The 20,201-nt window shown below is 42.3% G+C and overlaps 1 protein-coding gene across 6 annotated transcripts in view; it reads right to left on the bottom strand.

Annotated features, from left to right (window-relative positions):
* Window positions 1-20,201, bottom strand: part of LOC144784606 (ATP-binding cassette sub-family B member 5-like) — a 1,313,284-nt gene that overhangs the window by 316,514 nt on the left and 976,569 nt on the right. For all 6 annotated transcript variants that reach the window (XM_078663518.1, XM_078663516.1, XM_078663520.1 and 3 more), the window contains 2 exons: window positions 19,643-19,768; window positions 14,669-14,872 (listed from right to left, as the gene is read on the bottom strand). In XM_078663518.1, coding sequence (XP_078519644.1) covers window positions 14,669-14,872; window positions 19,643-19,768 — 330 coding nt within the window. The remainder of the gene's footprint in view (window positions 1-14,668; window positions 14,873-19,642; window positions 19,769-20,201) is intronic.

The raw sequence follows: 20,201 nt of genomic DNA, 5'->3' as shown, positions 1-20,201 counted from the left end.
GATGAACCCTCCAACATCAAACCATGGTGGGGTGCACACAGCCTATTCTTGGGGGTTTTCTTCTATAACAACCTCCTTGGATGAACACCTCAGGACACATAGCACAGTTAGCTGTCTATTGACCAGTTCTATGGATTACTTCTCTACCATACCTGGGTGGAGCCCTCCAAGCAACAACTAAGGCTATCTGCATAATGAGCATTTGTATGGGTTGCCCTCTGCGTCTCCTAAATGGACTTCTCAGGTACATACCATGGATGTGGCTTAACAATGCTCTTCTGCTGCTCCTGGGTGGACTTATTTAGGAATATAGCATGGCTGGGTGTTTAATGCCCATTACTTTTAGTTGTTCCAAGACACTCCCGAGTGGACTGCTCAAAGCACATTGTGGCCAGTTGTATGATGCCTATTACTGTGAGTTGCTTCCTTGGTAGACTCCTTAGTACAAAGACCATGGCTGGTTATCTAATATCCATTCTAAAGGGTTGCTCCCTGCCTCCCCGTGGGGTACTGCTCAGAGGATATGCCATGGCTGGCTGTATAATGCCCATTATTATGGGCTGCTTGTGAACAGATCCTAGGTGGAGGCCACAGTGAAAATACAATAAAAGATGTAAAACTGCACCTCCCGAAGGGTGGAAGCCTAGACCACTTGGAAGATTTCTTCTGTTCCATAACCAATATGAAATGATTTTATGTCATCACTGCAAAGATGGCTGTTAGCCACATTCATAATCGGGCAAATCCTCACACTTTTCGCCTTCTCCCATACTTATGTGAAGCTACACATTTGCTGAAACATGGGATGCATGCACGACACCAAAACACTTTCCATATGGGCCATACTGCACTCACATATTTCTTTATCCATTCAGCTATTAGCATCTAATGCGTGAGAATCTGCTCAGTTCCTTTTGCTTCATTCAACTCCAAAGTGCAGCAATAAATATATTGGCCCTTACGCAAGACATTGAACAGCTACCAATAAGCCACATAGCAGACACACACTCTTCCATCAAAGGCAAAGGCCCTCCCAGTGATTAGCATGCTACTTGTCTATGAATGCACTTCAGTGCAGGGACACTCAGTGCAATTAAAATACACCAAGCCCAATATTTGACAGATACAAGGGCATTTACCCAATTTCCAAAATACAGGAATGTCAGTCTCAAGAGTGATTTTGCCCCTACCTTCTTAGGGAAAAACACTGCCTGCCATATATGCACTTCCTTCAAATCTCAGAAGGGGCAAGCACTATTTGAGAACCTACAATTGGGACAATACTACATGTTTTGCTGGCTTCCTCTTAAATGTGTTTTGCACAATGTATCATTAAGGGGGAGGCATGCCCCACCTTCCGAACTGTTAAAGTGCATGGTGGAACGTATTTCACTTACTGTATGCATCCTGGCCAGCTAGCAGCACCCATCTGCTGTGTACCCATCTCTCTCACGTGCCTGGCGTCTGCGTGCTGTGCAAGGATCACCGCACGAGTCTCATTCTTAGAATGCCTCGGCTCGGGTCTGAAGGGGCCGATGTGTTAAGCCTGGAATGCCGCTGCAGTCTGGTTGCCAGTCCACTCAGCAGATCCGCAGTGAGCACTCACTTCATATCTTGCATAAATACAGCAGGTTTGGCTGAGACAATACGGGCCATAGGATCCGCTCTTAAGTTTACTTTCAGCTTTCATTTTCAATGCCCTCTCTGCCTGGTGACATTGTTTCTCTTGTGCCTGCTAACCAGCGGGGTCAGCACAACATCAGCAAGTGAAAGTGAAGGGGAAGGTGTTCATTTCGTGGGTGCCCGTGTTAGTTCCCATTTGTGCACGCGCCCGTCCTGCTTTGGGCACGCTGCAAGTGTGCCTGGCTTTGTGTGTGCTCTGGGAAAGGGCAGATTTTCACCTCATACTCCTCTGGGATTCAAAAAGGAGAAGTTCCCCTCCCCCAGTTTTTTGCCACCCCCAGGCTGCACTTATGTCAGAAAAAGACAACGTTTCCAGCAAAAATGTTTTTCTTTTTTGTATCCATTTCACAGGGGAGAAAATACACGAATGGAGGAAAGAGAGGGTAATACCTGTTTCTTGAAGTCTCGGTTTTCACTGAGGAGCGAGACAGAATGAGAGGGAAGACTCAGAGGCTTAGAGGCCGGCGTCACTGTGGCGTGCACGCATAGTTTAATTTACGGGGACTTAGGGAGGCCGTACGCATGCGCAGGAGCACCATTTTATTGTCGAAGACTGAAGAAGCTTGATTGCAGGTGCAGCCATCTCTCTGCCGAGAGTGAGGGGGCCCCTGGAGCACGGGGCTGAGTTACGCCCCTGGATCTACACACCCCGAATATTCATTAGAATCAATGTTCATATCCCCAACCACAACAACCAGGTCCCTCAAATCATCTTGTATGTTGCTAAAATCATCAGACTTGGATTCAGATACAGAAAGATTCGCAACAGAAGATGTGCTGGTGACTTGTTTAGAATCTTGAGGAAAATACATGTTTTGCTTCCCATTTAGACAAACTTTTGCGAAATGACCCAGTCTCCCACATACTCTGCAAATGACATTCTTTGCTGGACAAGGACGTCCTGATTTGAAATGAGGGAAATTACCACATTTATAACAAAAATTAGTTTGTTTGAAAAATTTGTTTTCAGGTCGTGAAAAAGTATTATTTTTAACCTCTTTGGACCTTACAACACTGACAGAGTCCTCTTTCATGGATGTGGATGCAGACTTCTCATGAAGTTCCTTTACCAAAAATGTTGAGTGTTCTATACTTTTTGCAACGCGAATAGTCTCCTCAAGAGTTGGATTCCCTAAAGAGAGTAACTTCTGTTGGATACTCTTGTCAGTGCACTTGCAAATATACTGATCTCTTATCAGCTGATCTCTAAACCCTTCGAATTGACATTCTGCACTCAAAATGTGCAGTGCAGAAATGAAATCTTCCACCTTCTCTCCATGCCTCTGTTCACGCTTAAAGAATTTATGCCTCTCAACAACTAGACTGGGTTGAATGTCAAATCGTAATTCCAACTTCTTGACTGTTTCCACATATTTATCAATTTCTTCGTCATCAGCAGCACGTACTAAAGGAGGTAAATGTTTAAAAATAGACCTCCCTTCAAACCCCAAAACATTTAGCAAGAAACATTTTTTTCTCTCAGTCCTGTAACGTGAACCACCAATTGCACCAATATAAGTAATAAAGGCATCATACCATTTTTTCCATTAAATGGGAGGTTCTCCCGCCATCTCAAGAAAAGGTGGAGGTGGAGAAACTGACTGCATATTAACAGTACAACTCTGGATGACAATGCTTCTAAAAAAAAAATATTAAACTAATACTACCACTTTTTTTTGTTGAAAATATCACTTTTCTAAAGTAATCAACATTAATTTCCAAACTAACTTTTCACCCAAAACAAATTACATATATATAATGCGTTAAGTGTACACATGTCATAGAATATATCCTTTCAGTTTTGCACATCACTGTGAAGATACTATGTTCACTGAAGTAGTGACATGTATCATGCGCTTGGTGTGCGCATCACCGTGTAGATAATTTTTACTCTTTAATAATGTATTGCAGAATTGAAAACCGAAATTTAAATGGCACGAAGTAGACAAACTTGAAACAAAATGTGCAACCAGGTGTGCGTGTCACCGATAACAAGCTGTAGTAATTGACTCCAGGCTGGTTGAGGTATTTCATGAATATTTATTGTAAGATGTTAAGTATCCTGGATTAAGCCCCACCAGGAGCAGCCAGCAGTCAGCTCAGCCCCATCATAACTGTGCTTATCTTCAACCAGCACCCAACATTCCGTAGTGCATCACAGTGCAGAGGCATTCCACAAGAAAGGCATTAAGTGGGTTAAGGCATACATGGGAATATGCAATAGGTAGAATACAACATAAGCACAAATGAAGTATGCCCTTGACTGGAGCAATATGTAAACTGGTGTGCGTGTCACCGATGGCAATGTGCAACCAGGTGTGCGTGTCACCGATAACAAGCACAAATGAAGTATGTCTTTGACTCGAACAACGTATAAACTCGTGTGCGTGTCACCGATGGCAAGCACCATGGATGTGACCTTTTCGGCAAAAATGGCACTCACAAGGTTATTTTCATCTCTGCTAAAACATGACGCATGCAGGTCTATTTTACTTCAACGAAGTATATTAAATCGTTGTAATACCAACCACAAGATGGGGTCTACGTCGTGCATCAATAAAATCATAAAATGGCCAGCAATAAGCATGTAATAATGAAATAATGAAATATGTGTTTCTCGCTTTTTTTGGAAATACTGAGAGCTAAGATTGCTAAATATAAATGTTATATGTTAATATATAACTATGAAGAAGTGTTAGCTAGTAAAAAAACATTTCAACAGGCCTGGTAGTCACAAATGGCAGAAAAGAACACTAACAGGGTTATTTAGAGTGAAGAGGATGATAATGTTCTCCCCATTCACATGTCCTTTTTCCTATTAAGAGGCAGGAAAGCTAATTTGTTTCTGATAGTGGATAATCATCAGACCATACTACCAGAAAATTCATACTAGTGCTACAGACTGAACAGTATCAGAAGGTTTGTCCTAGTTAAGAAGTGGCTTTCAGGGCTGGTTTTCCTACCCGAGGCATTCTAGTGCTGGGCAGGAAAAGCCCACCCCTTGGACTAGTCTCCTAGCATGCCGGGAACATTTATTTTTTAATACACAGAAGCCAACCCCACTTTTGTATTTATTTTATTAAACAAAAAAATTGGGGACCAGGACTCCATGTCATGGTAGCCCAGCTGGCATTACGCTTTTGCCAAAAGTGCTCCTGCCACACTGCAGAAACACTTTTGGTGACTCACAACTCATGGCAGCTCAGAATGGGCAGCACAGAAGAGGGACCTCAAGTGCATTGCCCTGAATGAGCACTGGTCTACATGGCGAGAGAAGCGGAAATGACTGTGGGGCACAACGTCAGCATTTAACACACTTAGAGTTCTTACCTAAGAAAGCCCTGTCTTGCCAATGAAACACCAGGCAGCACAGTGAGCACGGGACCCATGTCTGGGCATAACCTTCCCACCTAGGACAAAAGCAAAGAGAAGACCCAGAAACCGGTCCTAGGATGCTCGTTTGTGGTCCAGGCAGCCCTAGCATGTAAGAGCGGTGGGGCCTGGTGAGGGAGGATTTCGAGAGACGACCACGAGGAAAAAAATCCCGCCTCACCTGGCCCAACCAACCTACCGCTCTTACCTGCAGCAGCTGCGGCTGGGTCCAAGGAGGACTTTGATACAGCCATCCCTTTGAAGGGTTTAAAAAAATGAACAAAGCGCTGTTGGGTTTTCAAAAGTGTTTTGTTAATTCTGCACAGAACATTAGGGCTCACTTAACGTCTAATGAATACAGAGCCCGTTCTGCTGGGGGAAGAAAACTGGAAGTTCTATAGATTGGTTATGGTGGAGGGTGGAGACCACCTTAGGGGGAATTTAAGTTTAATGCAAAGGATAACCCTATCCCTGTGAACCTGAAAGAAAAGTTCTTCTGATGTTAAAATCTGGAGCTCACTGACATGTCTTAGTGAGGTGATCGCAACAAGAAACGTAACCTTCCAGGAGAGGAATTGAAGGGGGAAGGAATAGAGGCGCTTGGAGACAGGATCGATATGTCTTGTGAAAATGAGAATGAAATTCCACACAGGGGCGGGTGGACCCATGGAGGCAGAACCCTTTGAAATCCTCCATAAAAGCTTTAATCACAGGAATCCTGAAGAGGAATATGTGTTGTCCATCTGGGAGATTGGCAGCCACTGTAGCTAAGTAGAGCCAGACGGAGATGAATGCTAGTGCACAGGTCTTTAGGTGTAGGAGATAGCAGACAATATCCTGGACGCTAGCTGCTAAGGGATCAATGTGTGTCAATAAACAGTAGAAGTCATACTGTTTCCATTTTGCAGCATAGCAGGCATCAGTAGTAGGCCTACGTGCTTCCTTAAGGATGTTCATGCATTCCAGAGGAAGGCTGGGATAACCAAACTCTAAGACCTCAAGAGCCAGATCTCAAGAATGAGCGTCCTGAGTATGGAGTGCCTGATTCCTCCATGGTTCAGCGGGAGAAGGTCCACACTGCTGAGGGGCGCCCATGTGGAAACACTCAAAGCTTGAGGAAAGTGGTGAACCATGGCTGTCTGGCCCAGTTGGAAGCCAAGAGGATGAGGATGAGAGACGTCTGCCAAAACCTCTGTACTACAAACAGAATGAAAGGGAGAGACGGAAAAGCGTAATCAAAATCCCTGACAAATGAATCCATAGTGCAATGCCCATGGACTGTGAGTTTGGGACCCTGGAGGTGAAGTTTGTTCATTTAGTGTTTTCTGCTGTGGTGAGGAGGTCAATGTTGAGAAACCCCCACCACCGGTAGTATGTGAGGTGGACTCATGGTTGAAGTTCCTCATGCACTTGTTGCTGCATACTACTGAGGAGGTCTGTAAAATAGTATCCACCCCTGGCAGATACTCCGCCAGCAGATGGATCTTGTGCCAGAGAGCCCACAGCCAAATGGTCTGGGCTAACTGTGAGATTTGGAGAGTACGAGTGATGCCATGTTGCCCGCCCTGATGAGGACTACATTGTCCACAAAGTGGGGAAGGAAGGCCCTCAGTGCTAGGTGGACAGCTACCAGCTCCAGGTAACTGATGTGGCGACCCTGGAAAATGGATTCCCACTGACCTTGGACAGTCAGGTGCTGTATATGCGCCCCATCCCATGAGAGGGCTCCGTTGTAATACCAATCTTTAGAACAGGTTTGAGAAATGGCTGCCATGCAACCCGTTGTTGATGTTCCACCACTGCAGAGAGCGATATATGCTGTGGCTGATCATCACTAGATTTTCCCAATGACCTCCTGTTTGAGATCATTGATGTGTTGGGCATTCTTGCAGCAGGCACATGTGGAACCTGGCCATAATGCCAAGGAGGAGCATGCATGCCTGGACTGTGACCTGTTGATCTGACTCAGAAAGAGGGAGCAACACATGTAAGGACTACACTCTGGCAGGGCTGGGTTAGGACTGCCCCTAGGTAGAACTGGAACTGCATCAGTTGGAGGTGAGACTCAGTGGTGTTGATAGTAAACCCCAGATCATGTAAGAGGTTTATCGCGGCCTAAGCGTTTCTGTGACACTGTTGTTGAGTTGCACTCTTTATCAGCCAATCATCCAGGTAAGGATGAGGACTACATTGTCCACAAAGTGGGGAAGGAAGGCCCTCAGTGATAGGTGGACAGCTACCAGCTCCAGGTAACTGATGTGGCGACCCTGGCAAATGGATTCCCACTGACCTTGGACAGTCAGGTGCTGTATATGCACCCCATCCCATGAGAGGCCTCCGTTGTAATACCAATCTTTAGAACAGGTTCGAGAAATGGCTGCCCATGCAACCCGTTGTTGATGTTCCACCACTGCAGAGAGCGATATATGCTGTGGCTGATCATCACTAGATCTTCCCAATGACCTCCTGTTTGAGATCATTGATGTGTTGGGCATTCTTGCAGCAGGCACATGTGGAACCTGGCCATAATGCCAAGGAGGAGCATGCATGCCTGGACTGTGACCTGTTGATCTGACTCAGAAAGAGGAAGCAACACATGTAAGGACTACACTCTGGCAGGGCTGGGTTAGGACTGCCCCTAGGTAGAACTGGAACTGCATCAGTTGGAGGTGAGACTCAGTGGTGTTGATAGTAAACCCCAGATCATGTAAGAGGTTTATCGCGGCCTAAGCGTTTGTGACACTGTTGTTGAGTTGCACTCTTTATCAGCCAATCATCCAGGTAAGGGACTACATGGATGCCCTGGAACCGAAGATGCGTGGCTACTACTGCTAGACATTTTCTAAACACTATGGGCACGGTGGGGACACAGAAAGGCAGCAACTCAAAATTATAGTGTTTGCCATTTACCACACACCGGAGGTAGCAACGGTTTACTGGATGAATCGGAATCCGGAAGTAGGCATATTTGAGATCGATGGGAGTCAAGAAGTCACCTCACAGTAACAGTGGAATAACATATTTTAGAGTGACCATGTGGAAGTGTTCTGACCAGATACATTTGTTGAGGGGCGTCAGGTCCAGGATAGGCATGAGAGACCCATCTTTCTTGGGAATGAGGAAGTAGAGGGAGTACACCCTTGTGCCTTGTAGGTGTAATGGCACTGACTTTAGGGTGTCCTTGGGAAGGAGCATGTCTACCTCTTCCTGACAAAAGGCGTTGATGTTGCAGGGAGAGGGCATGATTGCAGGCTGGAATATTGGGAGGAGTGAAAGTGAATTCCAAACAAAAATCATGTAGGATGAAATCTTGGAGTCGACACCTGACAGGTGTTGTGTGATTGGGCGACGGAGGGGCAAGTCACTGCTTTGCGGAGGCAGTTCCCTTTGGGAAACTGCCTTCACCTCTACCATTGGAGCTGTTGCCCTTGTAGATGCCTCAGAAGTAATCCTTAGTGGAAGGCTTTTGGGACTGATGGCGCTAGAAGGAGGTGAATGTCTCAGAGGATGTTGCTTTGGACCCACCTCTGTAGGCTGACCATCAAAAGGATCCAATACGAGTGAGGGTTTGGGGGGCACCGATGTCCTTGGCAGTTTCGGTATCTTTTATTATTTTTTTCCAGCACCTCATGACTCTGGAGGCCGAAGAGGTATGGTCCATCGCAAGGCAGATGCTGCTGGACATGTGATTTGTAGCCGGGGACACTGAGCCAAGCGTGCCAGCGGATAAGCACGTTGGTATTGATGCCGTGAGCTGAGAGACAACAACGTTAAACACACACCTAATAGCAGTATTAGAGATGAGCTTGCCCTCTGAGACTAGCTAATGCCCCCTCTTCAGGTACTCAACTGTCAGATGTTGGAGGAGCTCCTCTATCTTGCCCAGTGAGCCCGGTAATATTGTGACAGCAAGCCCATGGAATTGGCAATAAGCCAGTGGTTGGCTGATTGGGCAGAAATGCAGTTGCCTGCTGCATCAATATGCTTGCTTTCTTTATCCGATTGGGGTGCTTTGCTGGTGCCTTGTGCAGTGGCTCTTTGGCAGGGAGTGTGCACTACCAAGGAGTCTGAAGGGAGTTGGTCCTTGTTGTAGACTCAAAGGGGGAGGCCTGATGCCAGAGGGGAGGGATTAGGCAGCAGAGGCACTGGTAGAGCACTGGCAGATGGCTGGTGCTGTTTACGCTGCTAGGGCGATGGTGATATCTCAAGATGTTCTTCGAAGCTGAACTAAATCTTTGATGTCTGAGTGATGGATGCCAGTGGCTAGGCCAGTGACTCACTAGTGCGGGGATGGATTGCAATGTGCGGCTGGCAGGCATCAAGTTTGTCCTGTAGCTTCTGGAGGACCAGCTCGATGGAGCCGAAGGTCAATGCTCCTCTAGGGGAGATCGATGCCAAATGCATCAGCTACAAGATTTTCTTTAGAGCCAAACTTGGGCAAGGTGTCTAAAGTGGGTATTTGTTGCGTCCATGGCCAAATGGCAGAGGCAGTCTTGAAGCGTGTCTCGGAGCATCGAGAGCAGCGGTACTTGGAGGGGGCCTACTGGAGTAGGAGCTGTGTTGACTGGGTAGGAGAAAAGGGACCATATTCATGCACTGTTGAGCCGGAGATAGATCTTCAATCTCCAGGCGGCAGCTGGAACTTGGATTGGGTGAGGAGGCCTCTTCCTCGGCGGCTGACAGCTCCGGTTGATGTTCCTCCTCAAGGTCCTGTGTACCGAAGTAGTCTGAGTTGGAGTTTCCGCTTCGTCACAACATTTTGAGGCGAGGAGCCAGGTGGTCTTGAAGAGTCTTCTTCGAAAGGAATGAACGACAGGAGTTGCAGAAGGTCTCATCATGCTCGGGTGAGAGACAGAGTTTACAGAGCAGATGGAGATCAGCCAAGGGGTATTTCGTAAGTCACTGAGGTCAATACCCAGATGAAGTTTGTTCCATCACAGGTGTGGCATGGTGGACAAGGAAAAATCGATGTGGAGGGCCTGATGGGTGCAACCTCTCTGGACGATTGAATTCAGCCCGACCTGGACGAAGCAACATGCATCGTGTCCATGCGAGAAAGGGTAGAGCAATAGCAAACAAAACTGACGGAAAGGAGAGGAAGCCCGAATGGACCACAACGGCAGAGTCAATCTGGAGCTTGGTAACCCATGTCGAACTTGACAGCAGTAAGAAAATAATCGAACAATGGAGTGGATGCCCATGTGCATTACCAGCAAGAGGTGAAGTCACACCGCCTCGTGACTCGAAAAGTCTTCTTCAAGGAAAAACAACTTGCAAACATCGGCCCCAACAAGAGATGGTAGGAGTATGCACTGCATGAGTATCTACAGCCAAACATGCATCTAACTGTGAATACTTGCGATTCCCAATTAGAAAATCTCACAAAGGCATGCCTGAAAGTGTTCTTAACACTTTCTGCGATTCCTAGCGGATCGCAATTGACCTAACTCATGAATATTAATGAGGTAGGTCGCAATTTGCACCCTCCAAGCAATTGCAAAAATCACAGGGATGGTGACCTGCTGGGGTCAGCAGACCCCATTTCAGTGATTGCTTTCAAATAAATCAATCTTTTTTTTGTAAAGCAGCCCATGCTTTACACAAAAAAAATGAAAGTTTTCCTTACATTTGTTAAGAGCAGGTCACCGTCCATGGGACCAATCCCTGATATTAAAAAATGCTTTTACAAAAATTCCCAAAGGGGAAGGGGTAGGGGTACTTAAAGTAGGAGGTAAAATGTGAATGTTTTGCAACCGCATTTCAGTCAAAAAACATTCCTACATACCGATGGGATTTGGTATTAGGAAGGGATGTCCTAAACACGCCCCTTCCTAATAGTGAATCGCAAACCTATTTTGCAATTCGGTAACAGGTTACCGAAATGCAAAAAAGGGTTTGCTGCATCTGAAAAGCATTTTTGCATTCGCAAGTGAGCTGATTCTGCGAATTGGCCCGTTTGTAAAGGCAAAAATGCTTGATGCATGTGCCCCAATATGTTTATCCTGGTTTGTAATGGGTCCTACATTTTTTTATCTTATTTTCTTACTTTATTCTGCCCCAAAACCATTTGCCTTTAATAAAGCCTCTCCATCTCAATCACTTTCCTTGCATAGAGGTGTTTGTCAAGGTTTTCCCTTATAAACACTTTTATTTGCCCTTGTTCTAGAATCATTTCTATCTCAAATTAACCAGAATGGAAAAAATAACAGGTTTTTTATATGAAGGTTTACACAGTTATCTGTTTATGCAGATGATCTTCTTCTTTATATGTAAAATCCAGGTATTTCTATGGATGCGTTTGTTAAAAAGTGACCATTTAAAAAAAATATTTCATGCTATACATTAAACATTAATGACTTTTCGGATCTAACAAGGTTTTTGACAACACTGATTATAAATGGATTCCTCATAAAATTAAATACTAAGGATTATGTTTATCCACTTGAGCAACACCTACCATTACATTTGATATGGAGGATTTATTAAAAATAACTTGATACTCATTACTGGATCGTATACTTCATTTTTTGTCATGGTGAGGTTGATTAGTTTCTATAAAAGATGGTGTTAGTTCCTTTAATCTTATGTACTATATCCATGATACATATACATATATCCCTGATTACTATTTAAAAAATAGACTCTGTTTTGAGTAATATTTCATGGAATCAAAACAATTGTGTATGTCTCTTTCAAAGCTCAGATACCCTAAGTCAGATGGTGGAGTACCTTTTCCAGACTTTCAACTCTACCATAAAGCTTTTATTTTAAAACAATTCTTGTGTTGGCTCCCTAACGAAGACTCCAACTTTTTCCCTATATGGATGGATATGGAAAAAAAGAAAACATTATTAACTCCTTTCATGTAAAGATTTTTTATTACTTCCACACAAACTGGGAGATATTTCCATGACTCTAAAATTATGCAACATCTACTCATATGATTTTCCAAACAAATCAGAATTTTCGCAAATTACCACTGGCACTAAAACTTATTACATTAAATATTAGAGCAATTTATTGGAGTGCATGGAGGAACTATGGACTAAAACGTGTACAACAAATTATATTAGATGAGGTTGTTGTACACTTTTTAAAACTCCAGGCATACTTTAATTTGCCTTGCTCATTGCTAGTACATTTAAGAAGCTTTCTCAAGTGTATTTCAATGCTTTTTCACACACGTGACAGAGAACTAGATATTACTAAAGCCTCCTGTAAGTCTTCCTATCTTGCCCAAAAGCAGCGTCTCATGTCTATAAAGTCTGATACGCTCTTTGTGTTGAGAGAGCTAAACCTAACACAGAGTTGCAATGGGAATATGATTTGGAATCAGTTGGCTGATTACAACTTGGAATAAGTTATAAGCAAACCTTCACAAAACAAATTTTACAACTAGTATAACTCAGCCATTATTTTTTTTATAATCAAAAGGTTATTATTTTCCCCTGAGTTACATGTTAAATAAACTCACTTCAGCAAGATACTTCCTGGACTAGAAAAGTGTTCATGTAGATCTCAAGCATGTTGTTTACTTGCCCTGCTCAGGTGAATTTTGCAACAAAGTCCGGGGTCAAATTAACTTAGTCTCTCAGGTTATTATAAACTAATGAGCTGTATGTTTTGGATCTAGTGTTAGCAATTGCTTTTTAGCAAATTTTAGCAAATTACTAAGCATTGGAAAGACTCTAGCCTTATTTCTTTTGGGGCTTGTTGGCATAGTGTTTGCTATGTGCAACAACAACAGTTGATGGACAGTATGCAGAACAATGTCATACATCCACCCCAGTACAGATATCTGGGCCTAAATCCATTGTTTTTTTGCTCACCATGCCATTCCAGTTTGAACCCAGCCATATTCAAATTAGTCTTGACCCTGTGCTCCATGGGAGCAGTCCAGCCCAAACTGCCAAGCCTGGTCCTCGCTGTACTAGAAACAAGCTTCCTAGGACTGGTTTCGGGCTTTCAGCCCTCCTCAGCCACGATAGCTTGATTCCAGTGGCATGGAGAGCACGGGACTCACGTCTGAGCATACCTGTCCCACTCTGGGTGACAAATGCAAAAACAACAGTTGATGGACAGAATGCAGAACAATGTCATACATTCTTTGTTTGCTATGACCATAGGCTTGGTCATATATATGTTTCTCCTTTCTCACATGCCATTAACAGAGGATCCTTATGGTCTTCTGTCACAACGTTTCTAATATTTCAACGACCCATATATTGCATCAGCAATCTACTGAAGAAGTTTTCAAGCCTCCTTAATGTTGTTGTCTACTTAAATCTTCTTAAATGTACTTTTGTAATATGTATAAAGCTTCTTATAATCATATTATCTTTCTTCATTTTGTTCATGCAATGCTTATTGAATATTTATTATACTGAATGTGTTAATATTCTTCATTCTATGGTGAATAATTCCATTGTTTAACTTCAGGCTTATTCACAGGTGATGCATGTGGTTTCTATGCCTTTTTCTTTCTTTTTTTTTCTCTCGCTCTATTCACTTTCTCTTTTTTACCTCCATGAACAGAAAAAAACAGCTTATTACGTATTACAATTTTTGTAACCGAAATTACCAGTCCCATGTTTTGGGGTATTTTATGTTTTGATCTTTACTAAAACATTTTTTCAAACTTAAAAAAGATATTTAATATTAATGTAAATTAATTTTATATATTTATTTTAAGCATTAAACAAAACCTAAAAAAAGATTTTAATTTAATTTAACATTATTTCTTATGATGTTTTATTTTACTTTCTTACCTCCATTATTTTCTATGGAAGTGTGTTGCAGTACCAGTGGTTACTTACACTTAGAATTTGTGAATAAGCAAAAAGTAGTAAACTTTCTTGAAAGCGTAAATTACTCAAAAGTATAAGTTAACTTTGTGAATCAGCCTCCATTTATCCATCCAGAACGGGTGTTGTTTGAAGGTGGGAGTGTGGACCACTTCTGTTCTTCTCTAAGGACATAGGGTGACTACCGGGAAGACATGCTTTTATGAAGAGATTGAATAGTGCTATCTATAAAATACCTTGTTATGTCCTGTTAAATGAACTTTTCTGTATGACTAGGTCAACGAGGTAGGGAGATCTTATCTCCGAATTCACTGAAACATGTTGCGATATATTGTTATGGTGGTATAGAATATGGAATATGTATAGACATGGATGGATGGGATGTGGAGGGATAATAGTATGAAATGGGGAGAAAAGGGATGTAATGGATTATATGGAAGCATATGTATGATGTCCTGAAAATGTCTAAAAGACGTATTACTGTATCCTTGATAGTTGCTCTGTAAAATTAAGGCTTGTTAAAACTAAAAAAATATATATTGCTTTGCAGAGAATGCTATGTACTTTCAGTTCCAAATAAATCGCTGAGAATTTTTTGTACTTCCATTTTTTGAGAGGAAGCATTAAAGAACGTTAATCCAGACATTTTACATTGTAGTAAAATAAACACTTTTACTTTTCAATCCAGGGATGTGATATTGCAACTGCTTTAAATTCATCAACACACCTTAAATCTGTTTATGTAATACTATTTATATCAAATGTTGTGCAAATAATATTAAAATTGAAAATCAATACAACAAACTTACATCTGGAAGCTTCATGATAAAGTTGTACGCATTTGCTTCTTTGGCAGCCTGAGTAATTTCTTCATCAGTTACATCATCACGACCATATCTTATATTGTTTTTAATTGTTGTCCCAAACAACACTGGTTCCTGGCTTACAACACCAATGAGTTTTCTGTAATGTCTCACATTAAGGGATCTTATATCATGGCCATCCACTGTTATCTGCAGAGAAAATCAAAACACACAGGAATAATGAAGACCTTAGTCATCTTTGTATTTTGATCACTGTTAACTTTAAGAAAGAGATGAAAAAGGAAATTTTGAATGGAAACGTTTTGATGAGCCAATACTTCACGTGTGCATACCACCATTAAAGGACCAAGGCAAGCTTACCTGGTCTGCAATCTGAAAGAACAGTCCCTCAGATTGTACTGAAGAGCAAATACTCCCCTGGCAGGATCCATTTCCCTCTTCCAACCCTCTCTTCATTGTGTGACAGCCCCTCTGGAGAGGCTGCTAGATAACAGAGCAATTAGTAGACCCGAAGCATAGGTGATTCCAGACGGAAATATGTGTCATAGGAATGCACTTTACAGGCAGAAGATGTTTCATATTGTTGTGAACCATTTTAGGACACTATTGTAAATTTCCCGATTCATGCCCTTATATAGGTATAAATCACTATGCCCTTATACAGGCATAAGAATCATAACCATATTTAGTCATAGCTCATGCAGTCCAAATACGCCAGGGCTACTTGCACAAGTTCCGAAAATCTACAACGATTTCTTGGAAAACTCGGCTTCAGCAGCTAGGGACTTTCCCTTGCCCGAGAACTGACTTGTTCAAGAAACTCATGGAGTTTTCAAAGAACCGAGAGTCTTTAATGACGTTATGTCCACCTTTACGTCAAACTCGGAACTTCAAGGTATAAATATGCCCACACTTGCCTTAGCAAACACACGGTGGTTTGGAGCAGTTCGACTATCTACTTGCCCGACGCATCCTGCTACAGCAAGTGCCGAAGGAAGCCGACCCTTCAGCAGACGCACTGAGACAGACGCTGTCATTTCTCCAGCCGAGGAATCCAGCTCCAGTGTTCCCAGGCTACCCTTGCGGGTTGCTGGGAAATCGAGTCCTGAGCCTGACCTTCTTCATTCCAAACTAAGGTACGGAGCTGATTAGACCCTAAGAGAAATCTTGGACTGATTCTTGGCAAAAGAATACTACATTTATGCTACACCTCACTTACCTCTTCCCTCATACTAAGCTTAGGTTAGGTACATCGGTGTAGGCGTATTCTAGAAGCACCAGTTGAATAGCCTCTGTTATTTATGTATGGTTTAGGAACCATACAAAGCTCTTACAGTATTATTTTATTCTACTCTTTATACTGTATGCATTATATTTTACAAGCAGTTTTACGATTGTAGCAGTTCATTTCTTATGCTTGAGAAAGAAGACTGTTCAATAAAACCTTTTTATTGAAAACGCCCGTCTCTCTATTTCTCTGCACCTCTGGTGAAACGAAGCATGCACGATTGGCTGAGTGAAATATCTATCTATTGTTTCCGCGACTCTGATGATCAGTTTTATCTTGGGGAAACAAAGTTGTCATGTTTATGCGGTTGTCAGAAACTAATCCCTTCTTGTGAATTCGAGAACGTTTCTAGTGACCTTTGAGCTAGCTGGCACTCACAATTAAGTTTAATATATTCGATGGAGACCTAGTAGACCTCAGTCCTACATCTAATCTATAGGATATATTATTCCAATGCGCAGAACCTATTGAGAATATATGAACTACACTACAATATCACATAACTGCCTTAAGTGTAAAGGATAACTGGACTTAATGACATCATAGTTCATTTCAGCCCTAGATCTTTGAATGCTGTGAATCTGGTTCTGATTGCATTTCTCATATGCTCTATACATAAAAATCCACATTATTATGTACATATCAGTGGATATTTTCCTTCATGCATTCGAGAACTGCACACTATGATTAAAGATCAGTTGAGGCAAATCTCTCTGTCACTTGTACTTAATTTATATGTACTTCTGGCAGCTGTGATTGAACATGCATTCAGGTATTTGTCTTGCAATTATGGCAATTTAGAAAATTAGAAATCACTATCACCCATATAGCACTGAGCAGGTGCTGCTTGCTTCTTGAATGGAGGAATAAGTCAGGAGGACTGCAAGTGTAAGTCAAACCTACTCAAAAAGAGATCTTTGTGAATCGGCCCCATGATATGCATGCTTTCACAAAAGATATTAGTTCTAGGATGTGAGAACCAGATACAATTATTAACTCTGTTTCATTTATGACATCAAAACAAAAGTATAAAAAAGACGGACACACATAGCGATCTGATTTACAATGGCAGTATTAGTGGAAGTAGTAATGGTGGTAGTAGCAATTGTAGTACATATATTGGTACGTAGTAGTTATAGGCTTATTGGAATTTTACAGTTCTGTGATTACAAGCCCACATTTTGAAGACATTACTATTTCCAATGTGCCTTGTATATAACATACGAAGATAATAGCATAGGGGCCACGCACACATTTAGTAAAGTACAGGACAGGAAACTGCTTCGAAGGACATTTGATAGAGCAAACATTTGTTGGATAAATTCTGTCTATGGACCATGGATATCTTAAAAGCTGTGAAAAAGGGCTTGATTAGCTCTCTGGTATGTACCAGTTGATGTAAAATTATTAGTTGTATGTCAAAGGCTACGATCAGGAATAACGCATAGGGCACACATTGGTTTATATTTGGATATGGTCTGCTGAAAACAAGCGGGTACTCCATTACCTGTACAGCGAAAGGATGGATTGGAACTGGCCATAAAAAGAATAAAAACACACATACGTGATTTTAAGTGACAAAACCAGTAGACTGCATCTGGGATATTTGAAAGTCAGGAAATCACAGTGCAACGAGACCGGGTCTTGTTGGACAAATCACTGTCACATTACATAAGGGGTACAGTCAGGAATGCCAGTGTAAGGGAGCACCCCTCAAATATAGAGAATTTTGGAATGAATATAACTTTTATTAAGGTGAGAATTAGGCATGCTCAAGGCATGAGCCATGCCAACAGAACCGTGTGATGTCAATATGTATTTTCGTCCTAAACCAATCCCACTCCTTCCATATTCTTTACAAAACATATGCGGATTACCAGACCTCAATTAAACTCTTCTCCAGAAAAGGTGGGCAGGTGGGTTTATAAAAGCTTCTAGAGATCTTTAAGACGGTGCCTACGAGGTCACCATTTCAGTTTTTTTATGCTAATCTGATCAGGAGGCAGATGTGCTACCACAATTTATCACGAAGAGACCACCAATATAGAAACTGGAAGGAAGAAGCAGAAGTGAGCAGCAAAACGGTCACAACCATGACAGCATATTTCTAGACAGCACACGTTCTTTGAAAAGGGTGACCTTTTACTCCGTGTTGACTCGCAGTTTACTTTGTTAATTTAATATGATTACAATGTATATATCACATGTCAGAGACCTGGAGGCTATTATTCTTAAATAATGTTTCCTTATTTAGTGGAGTGGTGTGGCTCACTGGTTAGAGGCGGCAGACCCGGAAGCAGAGAACGGCCCGGGACCAGGGTTCAATTCCCGGCGTGGTAGGGTCGTGGACCAGGGTCAGCGGACTCGACAATTCTCGCCTCGGTGCCTACTCTAACCAGGGATCACACTCGGCAACTCTGGGCATTAAGCTTGCCTCATCTCTACAACGGCCCCCCACAGACACCGGGGATGCCTGGTTTCACCTTGGAGATACCCAGAAGGGACCAAAGCCAGGACGGGTTCCCCAGCGGTCTTTAGCGCCGGGACGCTCACGGGCAGCTGTGCACTTTACAAGTCCAACACATTTACATTTACTGAGAATACCATCTATGAATCTAGTCACATGAGAGAGAGAAATAGAGAAAGAAAAAAAGCAAAAGTCAAGTAAAGCTGGAAGACACAGAAATATCTACAAAATGGGAATTCCATTCTATATTCTAAGGAGAAGACTACTGATCCATATAATACCTCTGCTTAAACTGTATTACATGTGAATACTACTCCTAAAGTCATGAGACCTCTGAACTTATCAGGATGTTGACAATATACCATGAAGGTTCTACGATCTGACAGTGTCACTACCCCTGCTTAAAAATATTAAATTGGGAGGTTCACTTTGAGTTTGGCCAAGTGGGACCCCATTTGGAGGAGGGGGAACTGCTGGGTTTGAAATAGCTGAACAGTTTAAAATCTGCTGGCTCTATCATTAGAAACGCTTGATCCAGTGACATGTAGGTATGTGGTGTAGGTGGTGCCAGGTCACAGCGACAATGCCCAAGTCAATTTAAGGTGGTTCACCAGGCACGGATTTCTGCTGCTTCTGGAAAGGGCTGCCCTGCAAGACCTGGAAGAACTGTGTAGGAGACACTGTTTAGTGTAACAAAAAATAAGCGCCAAGGGCTCTCGTCAGGAGGCCACTGCAGCTTGCACCACACATTGCCCCTGCTATGCTGCCAATGATGGTAACAACACAACTACTAACCCTCACACTCCTACAAGTGAGACAATTCAATTTATTTTAGGCCCCCAAAGCTATAAGAATGGCTTGGGCGGTAGGTAATTTTTAATGTATTTTGAAATAATAATTAAATGTTGTTGTTGTCATCTCTAAATTAGACAGACAGCGCCACCTTGGGCCAGACTGTCACAAGCACCGGTGCTGAAATTAAGTGCCAGTGCCAAGCACTGAAAATCACTGGCTCAAATTAAGCACTGGTAGGAGACAAGAAGAGTATCCCAGTGGTGCAGGCAGAAATCTCCCCATGTGTCAGGCACCTCTCTATTTCAGTGGCTCAGGTTGTGAAAAACATGATGTTATTCATAAGCAAAATAGTTCTGATTACATCTGGCCAAATATTCACTTTTAGAAAAGTGATAATAAATGTTCTCACCGTGCCTTCTTGTGGATCGTATAGTCTCTGCAGCAGCTGAACCGTTGTACTTTTTCCACATCCACTACTTCCAACCAGTGCCACTGTTTGTCCACTTTGAATCTTCAAATCAAATCCTTTCAAAACCTTGAGAGATTAAATTTTAGATGAGAAATGCTTCATTAGAAGTACTAAACAAGACCATTTGAAAAAAGGTTGCAATTATTTTGCACATTTGTTAGGTCTTTGGCAAATGTAGTCTTACATGAGTCAGTAAATGCAATAAATGAGAAAGCAATGCTTTGTGTACATTTTATGAAAAAAATATTTCTTGTTACAGTGGTTTCATCTGTAAACTGATGGTAAGAATGATACAATACCATAATCATCAACGCAAACAACTAACTTCTCACATACTGTTGTGTACAATACATTGTTATCTCCAGTCCTTTACACGTAGATACTGCTCTAGGTTGGAAGGCAATAAACACTAGTTTTCTTATTTCTACATAAAATTACAAATTATAAAGAAAACTTACTAAATCCATGGCCCTGAGTAGGTGTAAAGCATGTTCATGGC

The sequence above is a fragment of the Lissotriton helveticus genome, chromosome 10 (genome assembly GCF_964261635.1).
Source record: "Lissotriton helveticus chromosome 10, aLisHel1.1, whole genome shotgun sequence".
In the NCBI taxonomy this organism is placed as follows: Eukaryota; Metazoa; Chordata; class Amphibia; order Caudata; family Salamandridae; genus Lissotriton; species Lissotriton helveticus.
The sequence above is the reverse complement of the archived record's forward strand: the minus strand, read 5'-3'. Positions and strand labels throughout refer to the sequence as shown.